We start from the raw sequence: 21,789 nt of genomic DNA on the forward strand, positions 1-21,789 counted from the left end.
GTTAATAGAAACAAAAAGGAAAAGAAAAAAATAACCTAAAAAAGTCTAAAAAAGCAAAAAACAAAAAAATCAATTCTGCAGGGCCTATGCCTTGGGGATTTGCTTTCTTGGGGACCCTCCCAGCGCGTCCTCCAGCCCACCCTGCCGCCGCGACTCCCCGCGGTGATTCTGGCTGAGGCTGGGGGACTCTGGGACTTGGCCGCTGCAGCGGAGGCCTACGGGGTGCCTGCCTGGCGGAGTGCTGAAGAGCCCTGCGAGCCTGCCTTCCGCTGTCCCGCGGCATCCGCAGGATTCCAGAAAAAGCGCTCCGGATCGGGGAAAGGGGGCCCTGCCGCCTGCCTCCAGACCCTGTCCCAACACTGGCGTCTCCCTTTTCCCGGACGCCCTCTTAGTTTGACCCTGAGTTCCAATTTCTGGGCTTGGAAGACATTCTGCCCGCCCCTCCCTCCCCAAGGTCCTCAAAGGCCACCCCAACCGCTGGAGCGGGACTCCCAGCCTCGGGCCTCTAGCGCGGCGGCAGGAGGTGCGCTGCTGGGGCTGAACTAGCCCCACACAGTCGGAGGTATTTGAACTCTCAGTCCCGGAGACATTTTGGGGAAGTGTGCATAGAAAATTTTATATAATATAATCTATATACACACATATACATATTTGGTCGACAAATGTTAAGCAAATGTGTCCGATGTTTTTGTTGAAGCCGTTAGCATCCTAGTTAATATTGGTAGGACTGGTTGATATTATTACAGGAATGACAAGTGGATAATGTTAAGGGAGTGCCTGATCCCTCCCGAGAACACGGCAAAATATAAGTGGAGACGTCCGACTGTGTTTCCGAGGAGGGCCCATCTCTGATCTCTCTTCCCTGTCGCTACCTCCTGGTCCCTAACCAGACTGACTGACGGCACGCCAGGGACAAGGCAGCTTTCTCCCAAGGGCGATCTTCTTCGACTGATTGAGATCGCTGGGTCTCCAGGGGAAGAAGCATGTCCAGGGGGTGTCCGAAGCCCCTGACCTCTTACCCAGACCTTTGTCACAAAGGGCAGTTCGGTCAGTGTCAGGACAAAAAGAAACGTTAAATTCAACTGTAAATGAGGGTAGAGAAGCAGGAAGAGGCTAGGGCCTGGTCCAGGACTGAGCAGGCTCCGGGAGATTGGAGGAGGCTGACCCGGCTGCGGGGACAAACCCAGCGGTGCCTCGCTCGGCGTGCAGGGAAGGGAGGGCCCCTCGGCCTTCTCACCCCAGCTCATCCAGCAGGACGCCTGGGGAAGACCTCTCTGTGCGATTAAGTGGCGTCCATTGGAGCGAGCGGGTGGCACTGCCACGTGTGGCGCTCAGCTGAGGCTCGCGGAGGCTGCGGTGTTGGAAATCCCCCCGGAAGGCATCTGCCTCAGCGCTCGCACTCGGTGCGGGCCCACCCGGGTGCGCGGCCGCCTCCCACCAGCATCCCGCTAGCCCTGCCGCGCGGCTCGCACCGGCCCAGACGCGGACAGATGTTTACTGCTTAGAGCCCCGACCGCTGGGGAGACGGAGCGACGGGCGCGGCGCACGGCTTGGCGCTGGCGGGGCTTTGGGCTCCCGGTCGGGGGTGCGAGCGGGCAGGAGGGGAGGGCGAGGGGATGGAAATGGGGGTGGGGGGAGTGGGTGGACTAATGATGAAAAAGTCTCCTCCATCCCGGCTCCTTAATTAAATGCATGGAAAGAACCGAGGCGAGCACATCTGGTTTCAATCTGCAGCCCTTTGATGGCATCAAATGTTCTTTTCCCAGATCAGGGCTGGGAGTTCTGGGCTAACTATGGCCGTTTGGAGCCCAGAAACCATTTACACACACTCGGACCCTTTCTCTCCAGTCGAGCCTCTTGGCTATAGAAGGGAAAAAGGGGGGGGAAAGTCTAGTAATCAAGCCAATGGGAAAGTATGTATGTGTGTGTATATGTTTGAAGAACATAAAATGCCACAAATAAGCACTTAATATTTTACTTACTCGTCATATAGTAACTCATTTCTAATGAGACTATTAAAGCTGTTACCAAATTCCAACAGGTCATGAAAAAATCCCTCAGCACCTCTCTGTTCCTTGTCAAGTTAGGGCTCAGCAGACGGACGGCAGAGCATTATCCGTAGACTTGGGGGTTCCTCTATCCCTCCCTGTCCTTCCTCCTACGCCCCCTCCCCCGCCCTCCCAGGCACCCGGGTAGGACCGTGAACTGCGCAGGACCCTAGCCCGGCCCCTTGCTCCAGGAATGCCCCTGCCTCCTTCTCATCTGGGCAACGCGACGCTCCCGGCTTAGCGTTGTCGCCTAGGGAAGCGACCTTGGCCGCACGGAAGAGGTTACGAAATTGGCCAGAGTGGGGGGAGGAGGGAGCAATTATGCTACAGTCCTAGAGTCCTTTCCTCCAGCTAAATAAATATGTAAATTTCCTACTGCCCTGGCCCCGGGATTCCTAGCGGCGCGAGAGGCTCAAATCGATTCGGCGCCTTCTAGATCTCCCTTAACCTGCCTTTGGTTCGCGGAAGAGCGTGGGAGAGCCTCCCATTATTATCGCTCCTGTTATTTTATTACATTATTTAATAGGCTGTCTCTACGGAGCCAAACATAGCCTTAATTTGCTTGCTCTCTCCTTCGTTCTCTCTCAGACACTCCCCACCCCCACACCCCCCAAACTGTTAAAACTGCAGGAAACGCTAAAAAAAAAAAAAAAAAAAAAAAGGCAGAGAGAGAAGAAAATTTGATTGAGATAGTTGTGGATTTTTTCCAACAAGTTTCCCCGCAGCTGTTATCAAAACATGCAAATGAGATTTTCCAACAGGATCTTAAACAAATCTGGAGGAGTTAATGCCCAAGCAATATAATCAGCCCGTTTGAAGTGACTGTGGGTTTCAGTTTGTCTTTTCTCCCCGTGATACTATTGCAGGGGAATGATAATTAGACCTTTACTTTAAAAATCCAAAGGGGCTCTCTCGCTTTCTCTTCCCTCCCTTTTCGCTCCCTCCTCCCTCTCTCGCTCCCTCCCTCTCTCTTTCTCTCTGGCTCAGATGTTGGCAAAGGGGGTTTTCTTAATCAGACTGTTTTTTGGTCCGAGGGAAAGGAGGAAGAAGGAGATTGTGATGGAGAAAGGGGGTCTGTAAAACGTCAGGCACCGCACAAAGGCTTTGCCACGTAATTACAGGCTCCTATTAAGTCGAGATCTGCCCTCCCAGGGGTCTCCAATTTTCTTGTATTCCCTACAAAGCCTCCTCTGCATGCCAGTTTGTGCCTTTTGAAGTGCCAGAGAGCTTCTTGATCCAACTGAGAAGGAAAAAGGAGCTCAGCAAGAAGAGGGGGAGAGCGAGAAGGGAAAGGGGGGAAACCCACCACCACCCTCCTTCGGACTCTTGAAGCCCTTTTTTTTCCTTCTTACGAAAAGTAAAGTGAGAATCCTGCTCTCCAATACATCTGCAAGACATCACCCTCTCCTCCTGAAACTTTAGTCACTCCTGAGAATCCACAGGAGTGCAGAGAGGGGGAACACGTTTTCTTGAAGATGTTTTAAAGCTGGAACAAGCCTTCTTCTGTTGGTGCTTGAACTCTTGCCTGGGAATAACTTTTTTAACCTTGAAAAAAAAAACCCACTTTGATTCTTCTCTCCCACCCCTTCTTCTCTCTTCTTCTGTTTGCCTAACTCCCCCGCCCTGCTGGCCTCCCCTTTCCTTTCTCCCCCTTATTATTATTTTTAGTGTGTGCTTGTGGACGCTTTTGGAGAGCTGGAAGGAATTTTTTTTTTTTTTTTTGCTCCTGACTTGAACATAGGGTGACTTTTTAATTTTATTTTTTGGTGTGGATTATCTCCTTGGACCGCGCCGGACTTGGCCTCAGGAAAGCAACCGAGGCTTTGGAAGGCTGTTGGTGCAAAACGCGCTGCTCTGCAGAAGGGGGTCCCCCGCCCTCTTTCCAATTATTTTTGTCCTTCCCCTCCTTCTCTCTCTCTCTCTCTCTCCCCCCCTCTCTCCCTCTCTCTCTCTCTCTCCACTCCCCCCTCTCTCTTCCCCACTCGGCTCCTCTCCCCCCTCGCGCCCACAGCGTTTGGTGTTGATTCGAGCGGGAAGAGGGGGGTGGGTGGGATCGGAGGGGGAGACCATGACCTCCAGCTACGGGCACGTTCTGGAGCGGCAACCGGCGCTGGGCGGCCGCTTGGACAGCCCAGGCAACCTCGACACCCTGCAGGCGAAAAAGAACTTCTCCGTCAGTCACCTGCTAGACCTGGAGGAAGCCGGGGACATGGTGGCGGCGCAGGCGGACGAGAGCGTGGGCGAGGCCGGCCGAAGCCTACTGGAGTCGCCGGGACTCACCAGCGGCAGCGACACCCCACAGCAGGACAGTGAGTGAGGGACGAATGCCCGCGGGAGTGTGTGTCCGGGACCGGGGGCCAGGGTACCCGCTGGGCGCCTGGAGCCCGCCCGGACCAGGGGGAGAAAGTAGGGGGCCAGGAGAGGTGGTGGCAGTGGCCGGAGGAAGGGCCAGTCACAGACAGGGAGGAAAGGATGATGAAAGGAGGGATCTGCCCGGGCGGGCGCAGCCCGGGCGGGCGCTGCAGGGAGGCCCCGAGGCCCTGAAATCGGGGTTGGGGACTCTGTCCTCCGCGGACTCTCGCCGAAGCCGACTGGGCTGACCCTCAGTCCCCGGCGAGCACGGCTGCCAGGTCTTCCTGCATGAGGGACAACCGGGCTTGGCAGGGAAAAGGTCGCAGAGGGTGTAAAGTCGGGGAGCCTGCCGTGTTTGGGAAGGCAGCGGTTTAAAAATGCCGAATTGGGTCGGGAGGGCTTCTCCCGCGCCGCGAGTGTGGGTTCCGGGGCAGGCGGGCGGAGAGGCGGAGGGCACCGCGCACAGTAGCCAGACCCGCGCGACTCGCGCGGCACACCGAGCGCGGGCTCCGAAGGCCGGGGCGTGCGGGAGGGGCCGCGCTGGAGCGCCCAGCCCCAGCAGCCAAGCTGCTCTCTGTCTTCTGCTGTTGCCGCCCTCCACCTGCAGATGGGTTTGAGACCCCGGCAGAATCAAAGGCCAGTGCCTCGGGAAGACGCGGGCGAAGCAAAGGGAGTGTCCTTTGGGGTGAAACCCGAGCTCCCGCCCCGCTCCGTCCCGCACAAGAGAGATGCGCGGGGGAAGTGCGGGCTCCAATGCCGAGCCTGGTGTCACATTCGACGAGCTCTCCCTATTGGCCCTCAGACCTCCGGAAAAGTCCATGCAGTCTCCCTTTCCCATCCTTCCCGACTGATATCGCGCCCCCATGGAAATCTCGCCTGGCGTTATTAACCGTGCCTTAAAAGGTGACTCCAAGTGTATCCATACGTTCTGGAGTCTGTAACAGACCTGTCACCGGAATCATCCCAGGTGACATGGGGCTTGATATTTTCTCCTTGAGATTTCAAGAGTCTGAACTTGGCTGGAAGTTTTTTAAACGAGACAAATTCTTTTCCATTTCATTATTTGTAGACTGTTATTTTGTTCAAATTTGGAACCTCTGGAAACAGGAGACCCCGCCGGCATGCCATCATTTGAAAAAAAAAAAATTGCCAATATCAGACTCTCAGGAAATAGATAGACAAAGCAAACAGGACCCAGAAACAGCTGGATGCAAGGCCCTGGCAAAGCGGTGGGAACCCAGCATGCCTCAATGAAACAGGCGGCAAGGAGAGTCCCTCTCTCTGGCAGGCCGCCTGCCCCTTGCCCAGTTTCCTTGGTCCAGACCTAGAATCCCCTCAGGGTGTTTTTGTTTTTGTTTTTGTTTTTAGCCAAAATTGAACTGGGGTCAATCCACCCTAGGTATTCCCAGAGGCAGAAGGCGATGGGGAATTTAGACTGAGAGTAATCTGGCCTGGTCTGTCACTAGAGAAAGGCGGCCAGTTCTGAGAAATGAAGACCTGGTGTCCCCAAGTCCCAGGTAATGGCTGGGCACAGATGCAGAGGTTTCCTTGTTGAAGATATTGGTGCCTGGCGGGGGGGGGGGGGGGGCACATTGTTCATACTGCAGCATGAGTTAATTGTTTGCGTAGACACTTTGAACTCCAGGGAAGTGCACAGCAAAATAACGTGATTGCTTTTAAGCATTTTACTAGGGAAAATTTAAATATGCAAAGCATAGGGAGAATAGTGTTCGGAATCTCCAAGTGCCTATCACCCAGCTTCACTGATTTCTGCACCTTCTGCTGGTCTTGTTTCGCCATGGTTAATTATTAATTGCAACATTTATCACTGTTCGGAAAACTGGAGGCTGCCCCCACAGCAGAAAACAGGGTCGTGAAGAAACTGCTGCGTAAAGGACCAGGGTGGGGCGGGAGAGACCAGCCAGTGTTGCTTTACCCCTAAAACAAGCAGAGGGATGTGAAAAGCAGGCCCAAGGCCGGTGGCCACAGCAAGCCCCGGCGGCCGGCGCCGCCCCATGGGCACAGGATACTACAGGGCTGGAGGGACGCCGACCGTTCCTGCCCTTTGGCTCCAAGGAGACGCCACCAGAAGGGAGTTCGGGGTTCGTGGTGGCCTTCTAGTGCGAATGGAAGGAGACTGGGCTATGGAGGCCGGCTGAGAAGCACCCTCGAAGCTGAGGCGGAGGTGGCCCGCGGTGGCGGGGAGGAGGCCCAGGGTTGACTTCTGTGAGACCCAGGCCTGGTGTGGCTGAGGTTGCGCAGTGCACGTGGTGTCGGCCCTGGTGCTCAAGGACACAAAAAGGGCAGCGGGTGAAGTTGGGGACCGTGTGTCCCGAGGGAAGGGGATGAAATCTCCGGGCACCTGTCCGCTGCATTCTGGAGCACACACATCTCCAAGTTGCAAGGAGTAAGGAGGCCTAGTGGGGAGTGGGCCCGGAAAGGAAATTAAGGTAGAATACCAGCCAGGAAGAGGATGCTTAAGGAAGTATGGTCGACAGTTCAGAAGGAGGTAGCAGAAATGCAGACTGAGGTGATGGGGACAGAGTGACCGACACTTGGGTTTCTGAAAGTAGCAGAGAAACATGCTAGGCCTTGCTTTCTTGAGATGGCTGGGGCCTATTCTAACAAATAGTTGTTGCTTTTAGAAGCAATGTTCCCTCAACCTCCTCACTCATCTCTGAGATGACAATAGGAAGGACTGGTAAGTGGGGCGATAGTGTCCAGGAGGACCCTTGTCCTTAGTCCTCGGGTCCCCCATCAAGGGTTGCGGAGGGAGCTGTTTTGAGCTACTTGAGTGAGGACCAGTGGGCCCTGCTAGGCTTCCAGTCTGCAGTGGACCGTGAGGCTCAGACTATGAATCAGAGAGGGGAGGAGAGGAGAGAAGAGGAGTTTTCAGGCATCAGGACTAACACGGAGCTCGGAGCCTGCAAGGGGCACCAAGAATCAGGTACCCCTTGCAGCCTGCTGGGAGTCTACCCCAGAGGGGAAAACCATAATCTCCTTTGGAAGAGATGGGAAACACATAAAAGACACGGTTTACTCTTCCAGCTATATGGAAACATGTCCTCCCTAAATTTTCTTTTCAGCTGAAATTAATAAAACAGGTTCCATCTACACTAATCCTGCAAATTTTCCAATTACCACCTAGGCTGACCTTAGCATGGTCGAAAGCGAGAGCTTCTTGCTGATCTCCCTCACTCCTCATCACAATTCTGTTTCCCCCTTGGCTGATGTTCGTTCCACTTTGCTCTCTGTAGAATGATCCCTTTTCCCTTTTACTGATTTTCCCAGCCCAGTAAATGTCTCAGACTTCTGGGTTCAGATGCCTTAAGTGTTTAAAAGAAATGGTTCTTTAACAGTTAGGAATCCGGTGGCTAATGGGGGAGTGTGGAGTGTGAAGGGGGGTAGAACAGGGTAAGCCAAGGAGAGGAAAGAGGAACAGGTCATAAAAATAGTCAGACCTACTCCTAGGAGGACGGTGCATCCCGCTGTCATTTCTTAATCTGAACTTCGGCAAACTCTTAAAAAAAAAAAAAAAAAAAAGCGCCTGCCTTCCACGTTCCCAACCTCTAAATTAGTGAAACCAGATTGTCCTAATAAGACCTTTTGTTGGAAACACATGTAGTCATAAAAAGGTAGACGGAAAGTCAATTAGACACGCGTGCACACACGCACACACTCCCAAGCCGGTACTAAGTGTGCACCGGGGCGCAGCTGGGCCCCGGGCCTCGGCGGGTTGCAAATGCAGAACAGTGGCGCGGGAAATCGATTTGTCACAAAGGGAGAGGTGTAAACGCGGCGCGATGGAATTGCCCGCCCAATCCTCCCTCCACACTCCTCTGGCCCAGCTCCGCCAACTCCCCCCACCCCCACCACCACCCCAGAGGTAAGCCCGGGGGAGCGGGAACATTCTCTAGGGTGCTCCCTAGTTGGAATACACCTCAGAATATCAATTTCCCTGGAGTTTCAGCTTTTGTAACACCTAGGGCGCCAGGAATTTCTGCAGCACAACCCTGGGGCTCCGGAGCCGGTGCTGGTACTCTGAATTTGGGCCTCAATTATCTTGATTCAAAGGGGAGCCAACGAAATATATCATTTTAAGGGTAGCCTGGAAGTTTTTTCTCTTTATAGGAGGCAGTGAAATCCAGGATCAAGGTAGTCCCCACGGTCGCATGTCAAGTTCAGAGAAGAGGTGGTAAATCTTGTTTATCTTACAGGCAGGAGCAGGGCGCTGGATGGCCTCCTCTTCATATTTTGGAAAAAATGGACTGTCTGGTGACTCCCACCCTCCTGGGGTAGAAGGGCAGCTTGGAGTGTGAAGGTCAGGGATCTGGGTCCGTATTAGTCGGAGGCCCCAGGCAGCCAATACTCTCTGGGGCTCCAGATCGCCCAGCTCTAGAGGACGTGAGCCCCTGCCTCCGCAACCCCCCCCCCCTTCATTTCTCGGATGGAGCCCTTTCCAAGACTCGGGAGCGCCCTGCCGCACCTTAGGTGTCATGCAGCCGTGCATTTTGGCACAGCGGCATTAACAGTCCCCCACATGCTTAGGTCAGAACATAGGAGCATCAGGCGGGCAGCCGTGGATCACACGGAGCCCGGCAGTTCCTTCCTCTTCCCAGGGGCGTCATTTTAGATTTTACAGCGGGAGTGAATAAATCATCTCCAAACCAACAAGATGTCACACACACCCTTCCCCTGCGAAAAAACTCCAGCAGCTTCAGAACCAAGGATACCTTCCTACTCCTCTGGCTCCGATTCGCTCTGATCCGAGTTTTGAACGGCCCTCCCCGCCGGTAGCCACCTCGGAGGCCCTTTTTCACTTTTAAATGGTTATCTGTAGATTTTCAACTAGAGGTCCATTTGATTTTTATTTTAAAAGATGTGTTTCTTTTACAATTCCTCTCCTATAATACCCTGTTTACCTGCTCCCTCCTTCAGCAGGGCGCGCCAAAGGAGCAGGCCACTAGCTCCAGGAAAACTCTGCTCCCTCACTGGGGCGCCAGGGGACTCGGGGACAGGGGTGTTGCAAGTCTGTGCTCGCCGCGTGTGCACGGCGATCCCCGCGTGTCTCCTGTTCCTGGTGGGGCCAGCTTTCAACGGTTCCGAGAAAATCTATTTTTTATTCTTTGAGAGATGGAGTTAGAAGAAGCCATAGGAATCACTTTTTTTTTTTTTTAAATTGGGGGAGTAGTATTTATAGAGAAGAAGATAAAGCTTGCGTTTTTCTTTTTCTTTTTTTTTTTTTTGCAAGGGGTGGAAGAGTTTCTTGGGGAAGAGCTCCACCCCGAAGAAAAAGTAAAACTTGGGTGCTCAGCATCCTTTATTCAAACCAATTCGTAAGGTGAATCAAGAGGATTCTTGGAGTGTTCCTCTGAGCTAGAGATTAGATATTTACAGGAAATACTGGGATAAGGGGCTAACTTCCCGTGTCCACTCAGTGTCCAAACATTTACAGAACTACCTGTGAGTCCACGCCATTGTAATCTGATTAGGTGCTCTGCTTCGAATTCTGTTTTAATTTGATGCAGGGCCCCGTACCACCCCCATAGGTTTGGTGTCCTTTAACTTTCTTTTCAACAATACAAAGAGGATGTCTATGTCGACAGCATTAATATTAATCCACAAGAATTTGGATTCTTGTAAATTCAAATAGCTTGATGAGCAGGCTAACAACACTCATTAAAAACGATCTCAAATAGAAAAACATTATCGACAAACTGCCACAACCTCCTTTTCTCTAAATGCTGTTTCTTATTAAGTCAATAAATGCGGAGATACATTGCCAAGATATCTGAGGAGACAGTCTTTGGTGTTTGGGGGTTAGCGGGTTTGTTTTCCACCTGTAGAACTTTTTGAGTAAGATGTCTCCACCCTGGTCCTAATATTAGAAGATTCTTGGCATGGTCATTTGTCTAATTTAGTGAGGCAGCCTTACAGAAGGAGCGGTACAGAAAATTGTGAATTATCGATTTTAGATTTAGACTTTACAAAAATCACTACATTTCACTTGTCCTGGAGCCACTGTTCTTGAAAAAAAAATCTGGGAAGACGAGTACAAGGACAGTCACTTTAAGGGCAAGGTGGGGAATAAAAGCACAAACAGTGGTTGGGGAGGAAATTTTATGAGAGAAAATAAAGAAAACTTGTCAGAACAAATCAATCGCACACACAACTTCTCAGAAGAGTCCAAGGACAATCAGAATCTTAAGGATTCTGCTGCTCCTGCAAGTTCTCAGATATAGGAATAAAGTCATGACCAGAATTTAGTCCTCAGGTAATGGATATCCCAGCCCCTTTGCTGCACCATGGAATGAGAGAGCTCTAATTCCCAAGAACTTTGAGGCTTATTTTTGCTACTATTGATTTCCCCAGACTTAGCTTCAAATGAGGAATGAATTTGAAAAATGTGTATTAATTTGAATCCCCAAGATTCGAGTTATTAGAAAGAACAAGGACAGGTCCTCTGGTTCCTATTTTGTCTGCTTGGAGCTATTTGCAAGCGTTTGGAAATGGTCTTCAGGGGCGGGCAAGGAGAGACTATACCGAAACTTCCGTGCAGAAATAGAGATCGCACTCGGTCTGAATAGCAGGCTCTCATGGAATCTCACCATTTTTAGGGGGTGGAGGAGGGAGGGAGTAGGGAAGAGTTAATACAGAAATTCAGTGAAGAAGAGAATTTTAACTTTTAAAGCAGAACTCGACAGTATCTTAGATTTTAATGTCCTCCATCCCGACTGGAACAAAGATGCAAACACCCCTTCCCCACCTCAGCCCTCGTCCTCCCAGATCCAAGGGCATTGAGGTGCAACTCTCGGCAGGGTGGAATGTACCCGCGAGCTTTGCCAGACGCGCCTCTGCTTGCCTTCTCCTACCGAAAGGGGGCGCATTCCTCCTAGGCCTGGGAGGGACCTACCCTGCCTTCAGAAAACTTGGGACTCTGTCAGGAGAGCGACACGCTGGAAGACCCTTCTATACAAGTAGCAAAAGAGAGGAAATATCCATGTCATGAAGACACTCCAGGGACTGCATAAATATATGCTAGACACGCATTTTAACAGAAACATGGAATTAGCTTGCAGGCTTGCTTTTGAAATGAGGGTGCTCAGGTTTCCAGGGCGAGCAGGAATGGGGAGGGGCGCTCTCCCTGTACTCCCTAGTGGGACTCGATGACCCTGGGTCAGTGGGTGCTAGGGATGGTGCCTGGGAAGGAGAGCGTTTGTCTCTGTGGAGGTGGGCGAGACATTTCTGCATGTAAACTCCGGGTGCTTGAAGAAAGAGGGGTAGATTGGAGAGCTAGAGCGCGGCATGTTAGGAACGGCTGCAGACACCCACCCTCATCGGACCCCAGTCTTCACATAGGGCAGACCCTGGCCATCCTAGAGTTAGGCCCTGGGCTTAGGGATACCCTCTTTCCTTCAAAGGAAGGACAATAGCTACCCCAAGTCTTGTGTGGGCTAAGACGGTGGCTTCCACTCATCCTCCCTTTTTGGGCAAGAGTTTCAAGTGATTTACAGGACATATGAGGAAAATTCTTAACCCCCTTCTGTGAATCTTGGGATTTTCTACTTCTCTCCCTACCACACCCTGAATTTGGAGGTCAACAAGGCAAGGCAACAGTGGGAGCAACAAACTGGCAGAATGAATACTTTGTCTTCTTCGTAGAGCTGGTGGTTAATACATACCTTCCAAGATCATCTGAGCTTGGGTGTTCACTAGAAACAGAAGTGCCAGGCCAGAGCTGCAAGGGAAATTGCATTCCCACAAACGTTTGTCTGAGAGCAAGAACATTCACCCCATTCACTTAATTTCTCATCATCAGTCATGTCATTATATTTTAAAGGACCTCACAGTGCTGGAAGGTGGTGTAGTTATAAATAAGCATAAAAACAGATGGGCGCTCTCCCAGTACTCTAAATATATATGGGGAGGCCAAATCTTTTCAAAGAAGATTCAGATATACAACTTAAAGGCCAAGGGGCCCGACTCAATCAGAATTTGAGCCAGGATATGCTAAGTTTAATCAGCTTGACTATGAGGCAAAGTGAAAGGCCTAGCCAGCACTTTGGATATATATAGAGACAACCCCATTTGCTCAAGTTTCCATTGTATTTATCCACACAAATTCATGCTAGTGTGCAAAGGGCTTGGAGGATTTGGCCTGGGCCTGGAGGAATCAGTGTCCAGCCTCCTGCCTTTGTCAACCATCCTTGTCTTCTCTGCATGCCCTGTGCCCCGACTGGCTGTCCCAGAGATGTGTGCTGCCGAGAAAACTGGTGCCTAGAGGCCATGGAAGCCTCCTAAATGCTGTTTTCTAGAATCCTCAGAAAAGGAGACAGCCATTGAGCTCAATGATATATAACACAACCAAGCATTTTCATGTATTTTTCCTCTCTGATAATTCGTTTTATAATAGCCCACTTAGAGACTTCTTGGGAGTAGAGGTTTGGGGAGCTGGTTACTGTTCTGTTTCTTTTTCAGGTAACTCACGAATACATATAAGTTGAAAGTTCCAATGGAAATAGGTATTGAATCTAATTCTTTATACCTGGGCATTAACTTACTGTCATTAATCCAGAGTGGGAGGTGACACTCAGGAATTACGTACATTGTGACTTTCTTTCCATTTTCTGCCAGGTCTACTTCCCTAAATACCGGTGTGGATCACAGTAGTCCTATACCACTGGGATAGCTGTTAAACTGTTGCCTTGGCTCAGTGAATGCTTAAGTGATAGAATCACCTCCCCATCTTTAGTGGATCCCCTTTCAAATCCAGCTGAAGCACTGGGTCCCCTCCGCTCCCCTTCCCACTTTATACCATTTGCCTAGGAGATCTCCTCCAGGCTCACCGTTTCAGCAACCATCTGCATACTGAAGATTCCCAGGTTTCGGCTTCACAGCAGAACTTCAGGTCCATATGTGCAGCTACCGATTCAACATTTCCATGTGAACGTGACAGAAGTGCTTCAGACTCAAAAACAAAACATGGCACCAATGAGCTCCCTTTCCCCAATCTGATCCGCTTCAGCTTTTCCTGTTTTTCTGTATCACAACATGGGGATGCAAAACTCAGAAATTTCAGACTCATCCTGACTCCTTCCTTTCTACCTCTGTCCAGTCCATGTCCAAATCTCAACAAGTTTACCTTCTAAAATCACCTGAATCCATCTCCTCTTAAAAATCTGTGATATTTTACCTGCACTGCTGTACCAGCCTCCTAACTAACTGGGTCTCCCTGAATCCATGTTTGTCCTCCTATCTGTAGGTGGTGCACAGCGTGGATATAATAGATACTCAAGGAAAATTTGCTGAATGAATAGAAGGCATGCTAGTACATTCTTTTACAAACACATTTTTTAAAAATCATGGCTCTCTTCTTTAGGACTCACAATTGCTTTTTATTCTTTAAAAAAAATTTTTTTTTAAATGCAACTTAATTAACATATACTATATTATTAGTTTCGGAGGTAGAATTTAATGATTCATCAGTTGCACAACACCCAATGCTCATTTCATCAAATGCCCTTATTAATGCCCATCACCCAGTTACCCTATCCCCCTACGCACCTCCCCTCCAGCAGCCCTCCATTTGTTCCCGAGAGTTAAAAGTCTCTCATGATTTGCCTCCCTCTCAGGACCAAATTATTTGTCCTGTTTTTTTTTTTTTTAATCACCTTTTATAGTCTATATTTCCATTCATGTCCCAGCAACCTGCCATTCACACAGAGAACAGAACTGTTCCCCTACTTTTCCCTAGTATGCTAGTTAGGCTAGGACATTTCCCCATGTCCTCTAGTCCCCTTTCTGCTTCTCTGACTTCTCATAGGAAATTTCGTGCTCTGTACCTCTTTTTTGCAAACCCACCCATGCTACCTTTCAAGGTTCTGCTGCTTGTTCAGCTTCATTTTAGACCAAGAAAACCCCTTCCCTCGATGCTTTTACTATAGAAATAATCAGCGCTTTTACAAGTATTGCTTAATTATTTTCTAAATATATTATGGTTGTTAATATAACCTTGAGGATTTTCTTAAGATTAGAGATTTTGGGGGGAGGGAGTAGGGGAGAGGCATATTCCACAGTGTATATAGTAAAGCTGCAGTAAGCAAATTAAATAGATCTTCTTCTTCTTTTTTTTTTGTATAGTGTGGTTCTGCTGTTTTTGCAATTTCTAGCTGCGAGTAATTTTTTTTTTAAATATAAGCATAATGCCAAAGTGCAATACATGCTCATTTTAGAAAATGTATTATTTTACATTAAAAAGTTTAAATGGGAAAGTAAAGTCACCCATATTTCACTACCCTGAAATAGACGCAGTTTGTAGTTTGGTGTTAAAATATTTCCTTTTTATTTTTTACACAATTTTTATATTAACATTCTCCATTACCAATTTTTCTTAAATCAACGGAGGAATTTTTCATCCCATTTTCAAAGGTTGAGTTTCACCCCAAATTAAGAAAATACACAAACATGTAGCCCACTTGCTCTTATCAGAAAAATTAAACAAACACACAAACAACAAACAACACCTCCCCAAGGGTTGTGGGAGCTGTGATGTCACGGCCGTTTCCCAGAGTTCTCAGGTTCCGGTGGGTCCACTCCCAGCAGTAAAGACCTTCAGAGTAAACAGTTTCTTTTTCTTTTCTGCTTGTTCTAGCTGGGAACCTTCCCTAGACATGAGCACATGTCTCCTTTTGAAATTGGAAAAGCCTGCATAATACTTAAAGGACATTCCGGGACCACAGTTGGAGAGCTACTGCTCCAAAAATTAGTTTTAGTAAGGAAGAGCTCCATAAAACTGTTGAGGAGAAAATGTCTTAAGGGACTGTACATTTTCTGTTATTGTAGATCTCTGGCTCTTGACTTTTCGTTTTATAAGTTTTTTTTTTCTTTTTTTTTTTCAATGTTTTAAAACTCATACAATGCTTTTGTAAAAAAAGGAGGAGGAAAACGACATTTATTTCTCTGTACCTTGTAGGATGATGATCAGGTAGACTAGTGACAGCACACAGTAGTGTATTTTGATAGGAGAAGCACTTACAAAAATAAAAAAAAATAATGCATTTATCCATATACAAAAGGCTACAGTGCCACAGCCCTTATTTAAAGTGATAATTGCAGAGAAAATATAAATTGTTATTATGAAGTGTATCTAAAAATCGTTCCCAGGCAAGTTGATGTTAAAATATTTGCCTGATGAATGCAAATATTTTCTTTAGGGAAAGTATTATCAAGTGATGTAAAATCGTGTGGAACAAAATTTTTAAATTATGAATTCGATATATCTTAGTAATTGATCTCCCTCTCATGGGAAAGGGGGAACAGAGAGAGTAATCATGATTTTCAAGGATTAAAAAACCACACTTGCCCAATAAAAGTTTCTGCAGTTCCCCGCATTGCCTATTTCTGAGGATTCTGAGGGAAGAAAGGAGAACCACCCAGGGAGCTCTTTGCCTATAACCAGATGTGCTGTTCAGCAGCTCTACTCAAGTTTGAGGGAAGACCACAGGATGAATCCTCAACACATTTAAGAAATAAAATGTAATTTAGTTCATTAATCATGAAACTGAAATCTGCAGTTTTGCTACACATATTTCAAAGGCTGAATCCCTTCTGACAAGAGAAACAGAACATAATATCACTGCACACTTGACTGTTATGAGTCTGTTCTTAGTTTCCCTCAGGGAAGAAGAGATTTTTCTGGGCGTGATCATTTTTACTCAGAATATATGGAGCACTATTTAAATTTATGCCTTTCTTATCCCCCTTTACCCCAACATTCTCCTTCCTCAGGGTGGTAAGAATATCTTTTTTCCGGCTCTGTTTTGGATTTTTTTGGTTTGGAGAATCAGGGCTACCTTGAACAGCCAGGAAATTCCAGCTGTATCTGGACAAGCCTTAAAGTCAATCATTTTAACTGAATTACTATATATACTCAGACTGCTGGAGGATTTAATTCTTTTCCCTGATTACTTGTATAAATTAATGTCTTACTTTGTCTTAAAGAATCAATAACATTAATAATATGAGTAATAAAGTGACATAAAATATTAAACTGCTTCACAAACTCCAAGAACATAGACCAATGCTATTATGTTTTATAAAACCAGTTCTAAGAAGTAGGTCGGGGTAGCATAATTATTTTCATTTTACAGAGAAGAAAACTGGCTTGGAGAGTTTTAGGGAGCTACTGTTAAGTGACTTGAATATTTCCTTCCTGATCCCTTTTTGTTTATTTATTTTTTCATTCTATCCCATCATCTTTGATGTCAACCAAATTCTTGTGGATGCATTATAGTCTAGTGAAACAATGCTGAGTTAGGAATAGGGAGACCAGCATGTCACTTCACAGCACATTACCATGCTGCACAAATCTCTTTTATTTCCTTTGGCTCACAGTCTTTGTTATAAAGTGGGCATGTAACTGCTGTACCTGTCTTCCTCATGGGAATTCAGCAGACCAAAAAGGTACTGCATTTGCAAACATACTTGAGGAATAAAGGGCCAAATTTATTATTATACCATGGGAATCAAGTGGAGACTTTTCTAAATTATGTGATCAAGCAAAAATTTAAAGCTAAGAATGTGTTTCCATAAATTTATCCCCAGCCGTCAAAAAGTAAGAATCTTTAATTTAGATTTAAAGGCATCAGGGGTTTCAAAGCATTTTACTTTGTATTTAGAGAATTCTGTTCTAACTTATGATTCTACAATTTGCTTACTGGTTGGCTTTAGATAAATCTCTGGGTCTCGATTTCCTCACCTAAAAACATGACACGTTAATAGCTATTACACGGGTTTGTTGCTTGGAATAATGAGATAACATGAACAAAGACTCCAACACCCTACTTCCCCGTTCCATTGAAAGCATGCAAGTAAATGTTTGCTCTTTTCCTCTCCCATTTCCATAACATCTCTGACAAATGTCACTTACTCCAGGCTCGGATATATATTCAATGTGGTTTCCCAGTCGATGTTGGAGGCCATTTTAATGTCACTAAAACTAGGAATATTCCCATACTCTAAAAGTCACGCTCTTACAGCATGTCACTTACCAAGTGACTAAGTAGACAGATGTTTTTGATCTACAGTCAGGAACTGATGCCTTATGATTTCTAGTGACGCGCGTAAGTCACACCAGGAGTGCCTGGCAGAGCTGGGAGTCTGGCTCAGAAGTTCCCAACTGTGGTCCCCTCCTTCAGGCCACCCTTCTCCTCGTTAGCATGAAGCAGTAATCTGAATCTCCTTCAACTCTGAGATGGCACCAACCTTTCCTATTTCCACTTGCTTCATGCATCGCCGCGACTGTGCTGTGACTGAAGAAGACAAATGCCCTTCTCCAATTTCGACACTGAATTTAATGGAGAATATATGACATAAGCTTAGGACATCAGATGTCAAGACTTCTTATCCCAGACCTCACCCAGCCACTAAGTTTCCCGGAGACCACCATGTTGCATTTTCTCTGTAGTGTAATGTCTCTGACATTGCACCGGCTTACCGCTCCTCTGAGACTTCTTTGGGGTTTAATTTTTTAGACATGAATAATACTTGCCCTGCTAACTGTGATCATACATAAAGTTGCCATTCTTGTGCCAACTTGGGTTTCCTAACCAGTTGAAGAAGATAAACATTCTGTTCCCCAGTTTGGTATGTGACCTGCTTTCATATGTATTGCTTTGAAATTTGATAAACCTAGAAGACATACAGACTGCATTTCTATATCATAAAGCATCCAAAACTCTTTATTTTGTTCCCAAGCAATTGATGATTAAGTCTCCTTGGCATTCTTTGGTAACAGATGAGCATCACCTGTGGTACATGTGGAGAAAATGGGTCACTATGGCTGAGGCGATTGGACGAGTTCGTTGCATGACTTCTGTGTGGGTCTAGAGAAGCAATTTACCATGTGCTTTATGCAAAGAGAAGCAAAACATCTAAGCATGCTCAGTGGGTATTAGTTGGATATTACGAACACAGACCTGTCAGCAATACCAGTTCTGACATATGGAGAAGTATGTATGTGTTTGCTAAAAATGCTGTGTGTGCTTTACAGGATTATGTAGTCTCTAACTGGGGTGTGGAGAGCTGGATTACCGTTCTCCTTCAGAGAGCATGGAATCCTTCGTCATGTAGGAAAACTTGTCTTTGGTCCTTGTTTATTCATTTCCTCCTTCTATGTGTCCCCTATGTGCAGTTCATTTCTAACGACTTAGAGGCAAGAGATAAAGGAAATAACAGATCATCTGATTTTTTTCTCTACTGTGCTTACAGTCGAATCCTGTAGATCTTAAAAGTGTGATGCCTGGTTTGTCTTCATCAGAATGAACTGAAATGTCTTGAAATGCAGATTCCAGGACCCCATCCATACCCAGGGAAACGGAATCCCCCAAACACGTGCATTTTTATCCCAGATGATTTTCATATACCATCAAGTTTGCAAATGTAGTTGTAGACTGCGTTCTTTCATAGTGATTGGCATCGAATGATGTATTTTTGTGTGCCATCCCCTGTGTCCTGTGTGGTCCATTGTTATTAAACTCTCCCCTTATAAGCGTTGGTTTTATCTCTTCAGCCAGGTGTATAAAGTTTTGAAGACAGGGGCAGACAGGCAGATATTTTATACTTCAGAGCACTGATGGTGCTTTTCATATTGTAAATGACTTAATAAGCAGTTATTGAGTAAAGAATGCATGAAGCATTCTAGGTTCCTGGCACTGTTTTAAGTGCTTCACGTGAAAAAAAAAAGGAAAAGACATTCAAGGTGATTACTAAAGGTTGCAAAAATCCTAACTATGACTAATTTTAGGTGATTGTTTTCTTAGCTCTTATTCTGGAAGAAAAAACATGTGCCAAACAGGGCAGTCTGTCACACAGATACTATTATTTGCAATTTAACTTCAGTTTTAAGTATGTTTTTAGATGAAAAGTATGCCACGTTTAGGAAGTTATAATTCAGTATTTTGTATCTCTTTTTTTTTTTTTTTTACAAAGTCCTTCCTTCCTGTCTATGGTTGATAAAGTACAGTTTTTCTATTTATGCAATTTTGCTTACTTATTTTATACACAGTTTGAAAAGGCCAGTTTTTTTGTGGTTTTTTTTTTTTTTTTGCCAGCATATAGAATTTTATTAAAAACCATTCAATGAGTAGGATGGATCTCGATGTTTTCTAAACAAAACCCTGAAGCATGAGTTTATGAGGTTCTGCATAACTTCATCAACTCATACTATAGAGGAAAAACGTTGGGTGTCACATGGTAACTGAATAGACTATTCATCAGCATGCAGGAGGCACCCCTGAGGGCCTGCAGAAACTCTTGGGTGGAATTTTCAGATGGATAAGGTCCTGAATTACCAAGTGGAAGCCAAGTCCAGACTCCACCTTGGGTTGCATCAGTTATGGACCAGCGGTTCTAAACATTAGCACACATCAGAATCACCTGGAGGGTTGTAAAAACACAGATTGCTGGACTCCACTCCTAGAATTTTAATTCAGGAGCCTTTGGGTGGGGCCACCAAGTTTTCATTTACCGTCGTTTTCAGATACTGGCTGTGAGAAGGTTTTATTTGAAATTTCAGTGTAACTTTTCTAACTTTGCCATGTTTGAAGACAAATTTATCCCATTAATGGGGTACTAGGCTTGGCACATACTCAAGTTACATCTGAAATATCTCCTTTTAAGGTATGCTCCAAGGCTTTTGTTCTAAATGGATTTTCTGTTAAATATTAAACTTTTTTCCTAATGAAGTATATGTAATTCATAGATTGTTGTCCAAAGAGTGTGTGCAGGGGGAAGGGAGGAAGGATAGAAATAGCCTCTTAAATGACAGGCCATTTAACTCATTAAACATCATTGGGAAAAGCAGGGTTAGTGGACTTTAGAAAGCTCAGAGGAAGAGAACAAGAATGGAGGGCCCTTGCAGAGATGAGAAGGGCCAAAAACCAAGGGAAAGGCTTTTCTGGAGCCGTCTCTGCAGCAGAGACCACTGCTGAGTAACAGGCCTCGAAGCCCATCTGGGATCCTTTGGTGACATGAACTTTGCTCTAGTGGTTTATGACATCACTGGAACCCCCTTGGTGGAATTACAACTTCATAATTCACAGTTAGCTGTTGTTTATTTTATATTTAATCATTTGTGGAGCACACTGGCAGCATACCCAGGGGAACTGTGTGGTTATGCTCCTGCAAATCTTGTTGTTGCATAATTAAGTACGTCAGAAGTAATTCACCAAGTGTCATAACATCCCGTATTTCAGACTTGCAGATGCTGGCCTTGGTTGTGATTGTCCTGAAAGTTATCCCATCTGACTCACCTTCTCAATGAGTTTTCCTTTTGGAGGAAAAGTTACCAAAGACAGCTGGGCTTCTGGGTTTAAATGCAGTTTTCTGAGTAGCAAGCACAATGCTTCCATAGAAAGACAATCCCGTATGTGATATTGATTTCTATAATATAACTGTAAAATGCAGTTTTATTTCTATTATCCCATAAGGATATAAAATGAATCAATCAAATAACAAAGAAGGCTTCTGGCTTAGCCTAGGGAATGGGGATTAGGCCCTGTATTTCTTGGTGTTTGGCCCTTGGCTGCTCAGAAATGACCCCACTTATCTAGTGCCTTTGAGTCTTTCAGGGAGAGAAGGGAGAAAGGGAAGGAAATTAAAACTTCCTCAATCTTTCCTAAAGGAAAGAAATGAAGATTTATTGAGCACCCAACATGACCAGGTCATGTGCTGGGTGATTTATACTACTTATGTTGTTTAAATTCTCACAGTAATGTTGAGTGGTAAATATTGTCACCCTCCAATTTACAAATAGGGCTTTGAGACTCCGAGGAGGCTTAGCAACTTGCCTGAAGCCTCAAAATTGGTCTGGATGAAACCAGCACTTGTCCTGATGCCTCGGGTACTGCGTATTCCATGATCCTCTCATTTACCTTCCACTGGCTAGAAAATTGGAAGGAGATGGTTGAGCTGAATGGCTTTTCTGCTGCATTTATTCAGTGGGACACAGAACTCTAGTAAATGTAGTCCTGGACTGTGTATTGGGATTGCAAAAGAAAAAATGCAAATAATCCATCAGGAAATGATATCTTTGTAAAGAAAACGCCCTGATGGCACTGGATACTTAAGTGACAGTTGAGCAGCAAAATGGAGGTTAATTATGGGGCTCAGTGAACTTGAATGAAAGAGTGAATCAGAAGATAGTGTTAGAGAAGAAACTAGGTGAGCCAGAGAGCTTTTCTGAAGGTGAAGAATTGATTTTGATCATGGTTCTGACCTTGAACACCCCAACAAGACCCTCTAAACTATAACCTTATGAGACTGGAAGAACAGCAATGTTTTTTGGACAAGTCTGTTGAAGATTAAATCAGGTATATGTGGATCTTCCTTA

General features: G+C 46.3%; 1 protein-coding gene across 3 annotated transcripts in view; it reads left to right on the forward strand.

Annotated features, from left to right (window-relative positions):
• Positions 1 to 3,044: 3,044 nt before the first annotated feature.
• PRRX1 (paired related homeobox 1) overlaps positions 3,045 to 21,789 on the forward strand; it is a 78,155-nt gene continuing 59,410 nt past the window's right edge. For 2 of the 3 annotated variants that reach the window (XM_032389254.1, XM_032389253.1), the window contains exon 1: positions 3,045 to 4,357. In XM_032389254.1, coding sequence (XP_032245145.1) covers positions 4,117 to 4,357 — 241 coding nt within the window. In that variant the 5' untranslated portion in view covers positions 3,045 to 4,116. The remainder of the gene's footprint in view (positions 4,358 to 21,789) is intronic. The other variant, XM_032389252.1, reaches the window with a different exon arrangement.

This window comes from Phoca vitulina, unplaced genomic scaffold, assembly GCF_004348235.1.
Source record: "Phoca vitulina isolate PV1807 unplaced genomic scaffold, GSC_HSeal_1.0 scaffold54, whole genome shotgun sequence".
Taxonomy (NCBI): domain Eukaryota; kingdom Metazoa; phylum Chordata; class Mammalia; order Carnivora; family Phocidae; genus Phoca; species Phoca vitulina.